Consider the following 14,400-nt stretch of genomic DNA (forward strand, 5'->3'; position numbering starts at 1 on the left):
TGTCTGACACAGGGTGTGTGTCTGTGTCTTACTGTATACCCGAGGGGTGTGTATGTGTGTGTGGCTCCTGTGGTGGTAAACTCTGCAGTACTTTGGCTCTTGTCTTGACAGGGAGCAGCAGCAGCAGCAGCAGCAGAAGATGAAGAAGAAGAAGAAGGAGAAGAGGAAGAAATGAGAAGAAGAAGAAAGAAAAGTTGGAGTGGTGGTAAGAATCATCACTGCTGGAATGCAGAATGTGGAAACCCCAAAGTGTGACACAAGCTGTAGGAATGATCTGCAACTTGCAACCACAACACCTGCAACACAACAACAACAACAACAACAACAACTACACACTCTCTATCTTCTCCTCATGTGCTGCACAGTGGCAGAGAGAAAAGCATGAAGATGAAGACTAGTAAATGCATGCATCTGACTTGTTATGGCGCCATCTGCTGGTTCTCCAGTTACTGTTATTCCCTTGAGACGCGACGGGAGCTTCAGGTCCAGGCTATTGAGCAGAAAGTGAGGAGAGTAATCTCACAGACAAAGGTGAGGGATTATCAGAGAGGAGCAGGGCTGCACTCGGTCTTGATATTACTGTTTCTGTCGACCACTCCCGTGCAGCTAAACCTAGTCCAAAGGAGGTTATTTATCACCTGCGGGGGTCAATACAAACCCTGCTGACCAGGACAGTAAACTCTGATTGATGCTCTTGACCCATCAGAGGCCCCGGAGCCGTTCTCATTCTGCAGATGGACTCGTTCACCTCTTACTGTTGCTTTAGCTCATGCACAGAGTGGTGATTAAGTGTGCGCCGCCTCCATCACTGTGAGCCGTGCGTCTTCATAGACAGGCTCCTTCAGCTGGATCATTACTGTTCATGACAGATAATGACGGAGAGGCTCATAAAAGGTCACATGAGAACGGGAGGGCGAGGGAGGGATTTTCCAGCCGGTGCTCTCGTTAACTCTTCGCGAGATGAGAGAGGACTTCTGCTGACGAAGGCTGCTCGCAGGTATAAAGCGTAAAGAGGTATTACAGTTAGTGTCTGGGTTCTACAGTGAAAAATGCTGCAGTGAGATTTTTCTAGGTGAGAAAAGTTCATGAAAAACTCGTCTGTCTTGATGCGACATTGAATTATGCTCTTGATGTGCAAACTCTGTCTAATTTATGAAAAAGATTGCCAAAAAAACCCCACAAAGCACCGATGACTGCTTTGTTGTTGTGACATCACAAAGTTACAGAAGTCCTGACGGCTGGTTTTAAGGCTCAGTTTCTGAATACAGGCTGTGAGCGTTTCTCTGTGGACTGAGGCTTTGATACTTTCACAGTATTAATATAGAAGCTAGAGCTGAAAAAACAAAGCTGTTTTAAGTGAATTTGACTTTTCTGTAGGAAATTCTTGAAGTCACTGCAGCTGAAAGTTAAAGATTTTGTGCACTGTGCTGAATGCAAGCTGTTTCCTACCTTGACTGAACCTCTTGCTCACGACCTCGCCACTGATCAGACCACCGCGCTACAGCTCCATATTGTCATGCCGGGAGAGATCAGTGCTCCCGTCTTCCGTTACCTGTGTGCTAGATAAAGACACTCCTAATGAAAAAGGAAACCAAAAGATTACAATCTCGTGCATCACGGGAAATGGTTACAGCAGCAGGGCGGGCAGGAGCGCCATCAATAAGATTCTGCTGCATGTATCTGCCGATCTGCCGGACTGAGTCACAGCGGCACGGCTCATATTAAGTCCCACTGACGGCCATCAGTGGATGTTAGGAATATAATGAAGTATCAGCTCAGGAGAGAACACACAAGGCAAAATTCATCCACATCTCCACGGTGAGAAAAGATTCATGTGGTTAAGTTGCAGTGTATTAGACAGATTTTAAGACACTTAATAAATATGCACGTATCTCAAAGTTTCACAGACCAGATGTCTTCGCTCTCTGAATCTATTAACTGAAAACCTCTCCTCTGCTTTTCCTCCTGACATGTCAGAAGGAAAGAGTCTTCACTGCTTCCACTGTGCCGGAGCTTTGCTTTTTCCTCCTGTTGTGTCAGTCTCACTGTGTAAAACAGTTTATGTGAAGCCTTCAAGAGCTCTTAAACTCTCCAGTCCCGGGGTCCTGGTTGTTTATCTGAGGAGGCTTTGACTAAAATAAACCACAGTCAAGTGCCGGTGAAATCACAGCACGACATCTGAGCTTTATTCTGCACGTACATGTACTTTCTTCTTTTCCTCTCCAGATACATTTATGCTTATCGTCCTCAGTTATTACTTCACTGCATTACAAACTGTAATCTGCTGTAGGTATTTCACCTTCAGTTTGAGATCCAACTCTAAGTTCACACTTTCATTTGATATAAATCTGATTTTAATTGTGTGGATCTTTGTAGAGGATGTTGTTGAGGATGTTTCTGATTCCATTAATAAAAACATAAGTCAAGACATTTTTCCTGGGTATCACCAGAACAGGTGACATTACTGATATTTTTGGAATAAAGATTTTTCCACAGTGTCGATAGCACAACATTTCAATGAAATATATTGTCCCCGACGCGACAGAAGTGATGACACTGATTTAGTCACAGCCACTTCCTGAGAGTTCATGTATTTGCTGTTCTCTCGCGGGCAGAAAACGATGCGTTGATGTTTCCAGTTTGTCTCAAAATACACAGAAGAGGAAGCCACTTACAGAGAAGTAAAATTCAGTTACAAGTGTGTTTAACTGACGGGATGATCTCAGCAATAAAGAGCAACAGAAGATCAACACATGAAGATTCACCCTCTGAGATTTATTGCGCTGAGTTGTGGTAGAAGTGACAGAGTGCGCTGACTGACGGAGAACCAGGTGTGCTGGAGAGGGATGAACATCTGTAAGGAGGGGCTGGTGTGGCTGGTGGACACTGAGCCGGAGGGGATGGACCTGTGCCAGCAGCCTTCCTCTGGCTTGATGTCATAACACGCTTCATCCCCGTCAGTATGCGCTGCTGCAACAGCTGAGAGAGCGCGAGGCCAAAAATGATGCAGATTGTTCCTCTGAAAATGTTGGATGGCGGTGTGTGTGTGTGTGTGTGTATGTGTGTGTGTGTGTGTGTGTGTGTGTGTGTGTGTGTGGCCAAAGCAAATTCAACAGACTGGAGCGAGAAGAATATTCTGTACAGGACAACAGAGGAGTAAAACACAGCAACGCATCACTGGAAATATTAATATTTAATCACAATCCCATGACTTTCCAAGTGAGGGATTATATTTCTCAATATATTGCGTCACTCCTGGTCTTTTGTTGTATCTTACATATGTTTTATTTGGCTGCTAGGATCATATCCTCTCAAGGAGCTCTAAAGAAATCAGTTAAAAACAAACTATTTCTCATGAGGAAATGCACCTGAAAAATCACATTAAACAAAACAATAAAAAAAAAAATATCCACGCACAGTAAACACTATATCTTTTCAACTGATTTCCGTCTTCTGGACAGAAGAATTGAGACACGCTGTCCTGCAGGCAAGCAGCCGCAGAGCTCATTGTGTGGAGTTTGGGGGCGAACCAGGACAGAAGCAGCTTCCCTGAGGGTTTGTTTATTGAAACTAAATAAAGAGGACATGCTGGAGAACACAGACGGTACTGTGTGTGTGTGTGTGTATGTGTGTGTGTGTGTGTGTGTGTGTGTGTGATCCAACTCAGAAATGAGTTGTCTGTTAACAGATCAGCGAGGCCAGAGCTCCTCTGCACAGCTGACGAATGTGCAGTCATTCAGCGCCCACTGATGGTGGTGAGCCGTCAGCAGCAGGCTGTACTCTGCAACGACACCTCAGACCGATGCACATGAGCGCAGTAAACACAAAAGAAGTGAACACAAAACAAAGGATTTCCTCTGACTTTTTCCATCCAGGGATCAGGGGCTTAATAAAAGGTTTCACCTGAACAAGAGCCTAAACAGAGCCGAGGTGACGTACATGTGAAAGCATCCTCTTAACCACCATGTTCAGGGAAGGTGAATGTGTCTGCTTGACGTATTTTGACAGCAACAAATCAAACAGAATGACTGAGAAGTCTCTGTCTAATCACCGCTGTGTGTGTGTGTGTGTGTGTGTGTGTGTGTGTGTGTGTGTGTGTGTGTGTGTGTGTGTGTGTGTGATCTGTCTGCTGCGAGAGAAAACAGCTGCTGAAGGTGTTTCCCTCCAGGTGGTGAAAAGCCACAGTGTCTATGTCACCTGGTCTCTTGTCTTTCCACTGATGAGCACAGCTGAGTCATTCTGACTGAAGGAGGAGAGAAGAGACCGAACGTCATGTTTGTTGTTGCATCTGTTTTCTAGTTGCTGCCTCACTGTTTTGTTTTGTGGCTGTGCAGCTAACAAAGGGATAGTGTAGTGGCACTTTAGAGAGGAGGTGTATCTCAGCATGTGATGAGGATCCGTCTGAAGCGAGCGGGTAAACCGGTCAGCACTGACATAGTGCTCTAAAAATAAAAACATCAGTGATGATTTATTTATGTCAAACTGGCAGAACCTCTCTCCTCTGGCAGAATTATGAGATACAGCACGACAAAGTTACAGTAAGTTAAAGGATTACACTTTTTGACTAAAGGGTTGTTCGTGGTTTGGTCTGTTTAAGAGAAAAGTAAATGCCGCAGCACACGATGACGTTCCAGACAACAGTGTTTCAACATGACCCCGCCCCCCCCCCCAGGTGCACAAAGCCAGGTTGATAAAAGGGAGGGATGCAGAGTGGAGGCTGTTGTAGAACTGTATTCATGCACACGCACATACTAATGTAACGTCTGGCTGTCCACATACTATTGGCCACACAGTGCGCACATGCATTTCTGACGTTATTCCACTAGAGGGAGCTGTCGTATTGTAAGAGCTGTCGTGTATCTGAACGGTGCAAAGGTTTTGATCCACAGGTAACATTATTCACGTTTTACACCTTTTACTTTCATTTCATTTTCACTGGATGCTGGAAAAAAAACACCTAATGACCAAACTCAGACTAATCAAAGATATCAGACACTAGTCTTCATATATATTGGTAGTTTAATGTTGACCTGCACATCTGAGACCATGCATTTTTTAATGTATTTTTCCCACTACAGGCTTCTGAAACTTGCTTGAGCTGCGTAATCCACCCCAGCGGACATGAAGTCTATGTTAACATTTGTCACCAAGTTACAGAAATCAATGGAAGTCAATGGCAGGTAGGAAAAATACATTAAAAAAAAAGCTAAAACACAACAACGATTGATTGTGTGATTAATTCTAGACCCCTCCCCCCAAGTTTCACTGTTTCACTGTTTGACGGGAAAGAGATTTGGACGTGCAGATGATATTAGACAGAACAGATGAACTCGCCGCCGCCGCCACCACCACCACCACCGCCACACAGAGGAGCACTGAGCCCAACAGCTTCTGTACCTTCTCACCCCGGTTGTACCAGGTCACTGCCATTAGCTCACCGTCCAACCCTGTGATCTGTGTGAAGGTAACAGGGCCCGTCTCTGTGTTCTCTCATCCTGCTGTTATGTCTGCTTTTAGTCCTGAGCAGGTTTCTCTCTGCCAGGACCTTCTGCTGCATCCGGCTCTGTTGTGGTCCGGTTAGTCTGCGGTGTGATGAGCGCTCAGACTGTTGAGGTGCTTTCAGTGCTTCAGTTTTTTTTGTTTTTTTTGGGATGTTCAGAGGATTCCACAACCAGATTTTTCCTTCGACTACTTTCTCTCCTTTTTCTCTATTATCTATATATTGACATTATTTGGTTTTAATAGGCTTTTCATCAGGCGCAGTTTGTAGCTCCCATGAGTTATCTTTACATTACATTACATCACACCTCTGGACAAGTGTCTCCTTGACCAACGTCACTATAATTACAATTAAAATAACATTGATGTACATTAACTTCTTCTGATTCTAAGTATTTTCATCTTTTAACAAGTTTTACAAAAGATTGTCTTTAATCTGCAGCAGGAAATTTTTTTTTTTATGACGCAAACTCACTGAACTTGTCTTTGAAGATTATGGAAATGGCCAAAAGTATGTGGACACTCCACTCCACACATTATTGTTGGTTTGAACCCGTTTTGTGGATTAATGTAGGCCCCTTTAGAATACAAAGATATTTTAGCATTTTCAGAAGAGTGAAAGTTGCAGAGAAACACCTGTAGTTTTGGACTGACATGTTTAATCTCACATGAATGTAAACCGTCCATATACTTTCGGCCGCCATGTAGTCTAGCTCTGTGACTCAAATGCTATAATAAAACATGAGAGGCACAAAGTAGGGCCAAGCTACTGCCAGATTATCCTCATACACTGACACAAAATCCTGGAGTCAGCTTGACTTCTGCCCCTTTTCTTTTGTATCCGGTGTTTCCTTGAAAATAACCTTCGAATGATTGAAACAATAAACCATTGTTAAGTCGACTCGACTTCTCAACGTGTTACTGTTACAGTTTATAGAGCAGCCCAGGCTTGTATTCAGGCTGCGTAATTACGTGACTGCTTTTGGTGTAAATTAATTTGAATACAGTCGAGAGACTTGACTCCAGCCCTGTGAGCATTACCCAACACTTTTATTTGTTTCTCACGTAACCATGGAAATGTTGTGCCAGACTTGGAAAAAAAAACACACACACACACACACACACACACACGGCTATGAGCAACACTGCAGGCATTAAGGCCTTACTAACACAGGCTCAGATACTGCAGAGGTTTTTGGAGGGCACTGCTGCTGGAAATTATATTTCAGCTGCTCCAGCTTCAATATTATGTCTTTTTTTTTTTTTTCCACATGTAGCTTCAACTGGTTTGTCCCTGCAGTGCACATGAATGAAACCAGTCTCCAAGTATCTACTGAGGATCATTACACAATTAGATTTGCTATGACTCAATATCACAAGTAAGAAAAAAAAAAACGAACAAATATTCCTTTGTTAGTATCTGACTTTCATCTAGAGGCACATGCTAGTGATCCATCCTGGCCATGAAACTGTAGGCGAAAAAAACAAAACAAAAACAAATGTACACTGGATTATATTAAATTTTTTTTTTAATGTGCACAGCGTTATATTATACAGTAAAAGCAAGGAAGGAAAAAAAATCACTTTTATAAAAATATCACCTTTCTGAGCTTAAAATACTCATTTCAAGAAACAGGTGCTATGATATTACCATCCCTGTGAAAAGACAGCAGGTAGACTGAAGGTGACGGAGTCAAAGCGAGCTTAGTGTCTCTATAAAACAGAACCCCCCCCCACCCCACTCCAACCCCACCCATCACTGGGGAGGGAGGGGTGTGGGGTGTGGGAGGCGTCGGTTTGATGCCTTTCAGCATCGTGTCCACAGTCAAGAAGCAGGGCAGCAGAACAAATTCATCAGGGGAAGTACAAACAAGGGGGGTGGGGGCAAAAAGTATGACCAGGTAACAAAACAAAACAAAAATGCATCCAGAATCACACATTCCACCTCACATTGTCTTTATTCCAATGCATTAACCTGCGTAAGTACCACAGTGCCCAAGAAAAATCTCCACACACGCACACACACACGCACACACACACACACGCGCGCACGCTCGTAACTGCACATCTGAAGTGCAAAGTGTGCAAAAGTAGCTGTTAGTACTGTACTACCTTTGCAAAATGAGTTATAGAGATTTTCATTAGTGCTATTCACTTACAATACTTTCCCATAGATTAGTGCACTGGAATGAGGCCATAGCTTGTGAAGCTGTATTTTCTGCACAAACACCCATACAGTACATGTAGGATATCAAAAAAGAAATGGCACTGAAACTAAGCCCTCAAAGTTCTTCATTTTTATAGTGTAGATAAAAATTTTTTAAAAAAAGCATTCACTACGGAGCTGCGTTGCTGCGCATCCAAAAGCACTGAGCTTCACTGAAAAATAAAAGGTCTAACGTGGAGTGAAAAAATAATAGTTTTAGTCAAATTCAAATGCTGACATTCTCTGTCACACGCTCATGTGATGATGAAGATGATGGTGATGAAACCTGCACTGAAAGGTTTTTGTTTGAGGCGAAGTAAGAAGCTGAGGCTGAGAGGGAGCGAGCCGAGATGCAAATCGTCGCTGCATCATCGGGCGGCGTGGCAGGCAGGCAGGCAGGCAGGCAGGCAGGCAGGCGTGGCGGTGGTGGACGGCGAGTTGCTGGCAAGGTGACGCAGGTGCATGCAGGAACGAGGGCAGGTTCAGTGTGTCAGACTGCTGGGGAAGCAGGGCGAAGGGGGTGGGGAGGGGCGGGAGGTGGGAGGTTGTTTTTTGGTGGCTTGGAGGTCATGTGGGGCCCGAGGGGGAGGGGCGTTTGCCGTTGCTGCTCGGCTTGTGGGGTTGTTTTGTTTTGTTTTTTTTTTGCCGAGTCAGACAGAATTTGGCAGCGGCCTTTCTCTCTCTCTCTCTCTCTCTCTCTCTCTCTCTCTATGCTTTGACCCTCCCAACTCCAACTCTTGCATCCCACCATCCCGCCCCGCCCAGAGCACACACACTCTGACATCCCCTCTTCACGTGAATCAGTCGAAGTGATGAGCTCTCCACAGAAACAGTAAGAATGGAAGGACTTAACATCATGTGGCAAAACTAACAGAGGACAGATGGAGCTTGGTTGCCTGCTTGACAATAACAGTGAAGAATAAAAAAAAAACAAAACAACAACTATCGAACACAAACAAAACAACAACAAAAACCCAGGAGAATGACCCTTTGATTTCCTGTGTCCCCCTCCCCCCTCCCTGCCCCACCCATTTGGTTACGCCAACACTGGTGAGAAAGAACAGTTGGTGGAAGATGGCCACGCCCCTTCACCTCCAAACATCCCCCGCCCAGCTCTGGAAACGCCTCACTTCTCGTTTTCCAGAGGTCCATTTTTTCTTCTTCCTTTCCGTTCCGACTTTTTGTCATTTGTGTTGCTCGAGCCCTCCCCTCCTCCCTCCCCTCTTTCTGTTAATCCTCCTCCTCCTCTTTATTTTGGACGTTACACCTCCTTGGACATGCGGACCCGGATGCTGCTGAAGCACTTGCCCATAGCCTCGAACAGCGGGTCGCAGAAGGTGTGCACGCAGATGGAGTAGACGCGACTGACGCAGTGGATCTCGATCAGGTAGCTCTTGACGCACGGCACCACAGCCCAGATGTGCAGGAAGGAGAGGATGGCGAAGAAAATTCCCCAGATCAGCGCCAGGGGGATGCCCACCAGCGCCGTCAGCAGTCGGTAACACCAGTACTTGGTGACGGTGAAGGTGGTGAAGCTGGCTTTCCACACGCCGTCGAAGCTGTAGGTTCCTGCAGGCTCGGCAATCACGTCCTCGAAGTCCACCTGAAGAGGAAGAAAGAGAAACGGTGAGAAAACGACTGAAAGCTCTAGAAACCTATTAACAAATTATCTTCTTACACTGCATTCGTGTGGTGTCGGAAAAATGTGGTTTCTGACTTGAGAAAATTCGCGTGAACAACCCCCCAAGTCAGAATAAGAACTCATAAAGTCGGCGAAAATTTTCGTACACAACTTGCCGAGTTGTTGACGTCATACACGCCAAGATTTCAGTTCCTTTAAAGAGGATATTTGTAAGTTTACTCTGCCGTCGAACACAGTTCCCTCCTGGGAGCAGGTGGTCTTTATCGTCACTTGACAAGAGCTTCAGTCATTGTTGTTTTTACAATATAAGAGGTTAAAATACATCCTCTTAGCAGCGCTACTATTCCAGGGCAGATTGGAGGCTGCAATGAGTTGCTATTGAAAAGTGATGAGACATGCTGGAGCCAGCTAGTTAGCATGCTAACTTCAGTAGAAGAAAAGATGTGATAAGAGACAAGAGTTAACTTTGGTGTTACTTTCCACCACCGGCGAGTAAAACAATGAAGTTTGATGCTGAACTCACAAAGTTTCTTCTAGACTAGTAAACAGCTGTTAATGCTAATGTTAGCTATGTAGCAATAGCAAAACTTACAAATAGCTCCTTTAAATCTTTTTTATAAGGTCAAGACTGAACTTGGCAATTAAAATGCAGGTCAAATAACAACTCAATCATTTGATTAATCACATTTCTTGGAATGGCTTTTATGTGAGGGTTAGCGGCCCATGACCTCAAACGGCACAAGCACAAAAAGGAGTAAACTGGAGAAATGGCTCCCTGGTGACAAAAAGTATGATGGTCACGGGGGACGAATCAGCCTTTCATTTACAAACAGAAAGCAGGAAGATGCAAAAGCCACTGACAGATTTAATATAGAGTAATTCAGACAATAGTGACATCAGATGTCGGTTAAAGTTATACCTCTGTGGTTAGAAATTAGATTTTCTTCCACATTCACAGTATTGCTTTGAAGTATTTCCACTAAAGACATAGTCTGAATAATGAACAAGTGTAACTGTCATAAACAGAAATAAATGGTACTTTCCAGTAAACAAAAAACACCCCCACATCATTACAACCTCTCAAACGCCTCCATCCACTGCAAACAGTTATTTCCCAACAGTCCTGATGTGCTCCACAGGAAACCATCACGCCAACTCTACAGTCCTTAAAATCTAAGTGTATTATTTTCACCATAAATCAGCTGCTTCGCTCACTGTAAGAGTAACATGTCGGTTCTACCTCTCCCCTCGCAGTGACTGGTACACAGTCTAACTTCCAACATCTGCCCCACCCAAAATACTGATTACCACAAAACGCTATGTCTGGAATCTGTTTCGCTATTTGCAAATCATCTCAAGGACTTTAGTCTCCAGAGCGTCTTGAAAACTTTTCCCTCCACTATAGATAGATAGATAGATAGATAGATAGATAGATAGATAGATAGATAGATAGATAGATAGATAGAAAGATAGAGATGGACCAGAAGTAGCCAGTGAAACATTGTGAGGACTGTGGTTGACTGGTGGTTTAAGAGGACCGTGTCACTGTCTGATATATCTAAATAATTATCAGGCTAAATCCAGTTTCTGTAAGCTTTTACATTCGCTGCTCTAAACACTCAGTGTGTGGCACGTCTTTCTTTAGGAAAAAAATCCTGTGATGTGGTTCACATTTTCTGGTTTGCGTGGAGGAAAACTTCCAAGGTCAGTGTGATCATCAGTGATGGTCATCTGGTCTGCTGACAGTGTTTGATCAACAAGTGATCTGTGGGACCCCTCCTCCTCCTCAACATTAAGGTGAACCAGGACATTGTGCTTATCCTCACTGTAAACACATCTTTCAGGCCTTTAATGGGACGATCCCAGCAAGCCTCCATGACCTGACCAGCGCAGTTTAAGAAATGGAGCAACAAGTGGCAACTCACGCACTGTAAACACAATGCAGACTCTCCCTCGCTCCCTCTCTCGTCCTCTCCACAGGCTTCGGAGCGCAGGTTCAATATTTATTTTACAGTTACTTAGAGACTGTGTCTTGTCTAACACACCAGTTGGGGCTACTGGCTGTTAATGGCTGTAATACCAATAAGTCATGTAGATATTATCCAGTGTCACACTGATGGTCAAATGGAAAAGTGAAGTGCTTCGTCCGAGTGAGACTATCCACTGTTTGGAGGACGTGATGCCCACTTAACACAAACTGACTCCTGACATCCAGAAACAGCACATTATGGTTTATAATCTCACCATCTTAGATCTTAGTCAGTTTCTAATTTGTAATTTCATATATACACATTTAAATAGAGATGATTCTCATTATTTAAATTGTATAGACTACAAAGCTCTCCATCTTACTGAGGGAATACTTGCTTCTTTGCTTAAAGTTAGATGAGAAGATTGATGCCACTCTCATATGTGTCTGTTAAATATTAAACAGGATCCAGCAGCTGGTTAGCTTAGCTTACATTAGCATAAAGACTAGAAGCAAGAGTAAACAGTCATCCTGGCTCTGTGCAAAGGTCAAAAAATCCACCTAGATACCAGCTAATCTGAAGCACAGTGATTAACATGATACATCCTGTTTGTGTTTTTACACTGTCTTGGCATAAAGACTATTTCCAAGTTTTATGCTAAACTAAGCTAAGCTAAGATAAACATCTCAGTGTAGCAGTGTAGCATTTACAATAATCATCATATTGAAAACATATATTTATTTATGTTAAGGCCAAATTGCATTTATAATATATAAAAAAAACTTTATTCTAACAACCCTTATATGTAATACACTATTTGTGATATAATTTTCACAAATAAGTGTGCAACATATCTCAGGGCTTAATTGCATGCTCTTAGTAAACATCATGTTTTCCAACCCTGGATGTTTTACTTTGGAGCAGAGCTCTTCCAATATCCCAGCAGTTACATTTTTTTTTTTTTTTTTTTGCCTTGAAACAGCAGCTTGTAAGTGCAATTCTTTTACTCCCAAGCTGCAGCATAAAGCCTCTCTCACAGCACCGACTGGCGGGACTCACTGCAGCCTTATAATATAAATCTAACTGCAGCCACAAAACCAGTGTGGCGTCCATTTAATTTTTCCACAGCTACAAATTTTAAAGTGGACCCACTCTGCGCCAGTTTCCAGAACTTTGATTGAGACTAAATGAGAGCCTTCTGCAGAGCGGCACAAACACAACCACAGCAGCATGGCGGAGAGTTTCAGACTTCATGAAGTGAAGCTGTTTGTTGCTATTTTCCTTCCAGCGTTTTCAGTTTTCTAAATACTTGGTGGGTATGTAACATTATGAGGAGACTCCTTTTGTAAAATACTATTTTATCAATTTGGATTTTTAAATTACTGTGGTTAAAAAAAATAAATAAATAAAATCACAGAAATAAAAATATACTTTTTATACTTTAACTGCAGCAGCTGCGTTACGAGTCAAAGAGTGGACCTCTGTGGTCATATCAGAGGTTTGATATGAAACAATGGAGTCTCGGGGTCGGCATGTGACCAGTCGGCAAGGCAACTGTAGTATTGAGTAAATAAGGCGATGTGCTATTTCTAGAGCTCCATCTCAAGGCTGTCAACTATGCTTGAATAGACAAAGTGGGTCTCTGGAGGAGAAGGTCAGGGTGTGCTGCATTAATGGACTCTTTTGTTGCTTCGAGGGCTTTGGTAGTCAGGGGAAATGTTTGCTTTGGTTCAGGGGAGAGATTAGGATGATTGGCAGCAGAGACATAGATGACCAACGGGAACAGACAAAGGAACGTTTCACTAATTAAAGCAGGAGTTGTTTTCCATCTAACACTGTTTAATTAAAGTGTACTTTTGATGAAGAAGTCGTCCTCATAAAATAACGAAGGGACCACAAATTTATATCATATTAGATCTGTGACTCACTGACCGAGGGTCCGATATAGTATAAAGGTAGACGTCCATGTCTTTTTTTTAAATTATCAAGCAGGTCTAGGTTCTAAATGATTATTAAGAAAGTATCGAAGCCTCAGTCCACAGAGAAACGCACACAGCCTGTATTCAGAAACTGAGCCTTAAAATGAGCCGTCAGGACTTCCTGTAACTTTGTGATGTCATAACAAAGCAGTCACTGCTCTCAAAAATGCCCCAAGCCCCGCCCATCCGGACCCACCATCCAACCTTGCAAGATTTGGTCTCTCTGAGTGTTTACCTGTCACCGACCTGTTGTTACTAGAGCTCCAGAGAGAAGCCTGAGTTAGGAGGTGTAAAACTACATTGAGACGGTTTTTGGTTCTTAAAGCCACAAATTACAGAGCAGCACTTCAAATAAAACACAGGGAAAGTGTAAAATATTGGACCTTTAAAAAAATGCAACATAGCTTTGCATATATTTTTGAGATATACATGCATCATCAGTTCTTGTTAAATTTGCATGACATTTGGATGGAAACAAATTTCTCTGCAATGAGTTTCATAAGCACCAGATGTCTCAACCCACAGAGGAATGTGTAATCGTTTAGTCCAGATAAAAAGATAGACATCATCAAAACTTTTTTTCACACATTAATAAATCGATAATCAGAAAAAAACCCAGAATGAGGCAGCCAAGTAAAAAAAAAAAAAAAAGATTGGCAGTCAACCAATCATAAGCTTTGTAGCCCCAGAGGGAGTGTTTCATTCCTTACAGTTTGACCCTCAGGACCTGCTGGCTCTGATGCTGGAGCTCAAACTTCTCACAACTCCCTCTCAAAAATTTTCTCCAGTGGGGGCATTTTCACTCCACTCTGACTATTGGACTCAAGCTCCTCCTCTCTGCTATATAAAGACCCACGACTCCTCCAGAGGAAAAAAAACCTCTCTTCGCAGGGCTGACGCCACATGCATGTCAGTAATGGAACTTGTTTGATGTGGCCAGGTGATTGAGGCCAGCTGCAGCAGCTACAGGAGAACAGCTTGTATTCCTTTGATTGTAAGAATGCAGTGCACATGCGTGTGTATGTGTGTGTGCGTGCGCCTGCGTGCGCATCCACTCAATATATAATATTGTCTGAATACACACTACACACATTTACGTGTGAG

At 43.2% G+C, this 14,400-nt stretch overlaps 1 protein-coding gene across 1 annotated transcript in view; it reads right to left on the minus strand.

The window, feature by feature from the left end:
* Nucleotides 1-6,530: 6,530 nt before the first annotated feature.
* Nucleotides 6,531-14,400, minus strand: part of cav1 (caveolin 1) — a 12,464-nt gene continuing 4,594 nt past the window's right edge. The window contains exon 3 of the mRNA XM_023429490.2: nucleotides 6,531-9,308. Coding sequence (XP_023285258.1) covers nucleotides 8,967-9,308 — 342 coding nt within the window. The 3' untranslated portion in view covers nucleotides 6,531-8,966. The remainder of the gene's footprint in view (nucleotides 9,309-14,400) is intronic.

Source organism: Seriola lalandi, unplaced genomic scaffold, assembly GCF_002814215.2.
Source record: "Seriola lalandi dorsalis isolate HSWRI2012SDOR001 ecotype SW California unplaced genomic scaffold, Sedor1 jcf7180002054894, whole genome shotgun sequence".
NCBI lineage: Eukaryota > Metazoa > Chordata > Actinopteri > Carangiformes > Carangidae > Seriola > Seriola lalandi.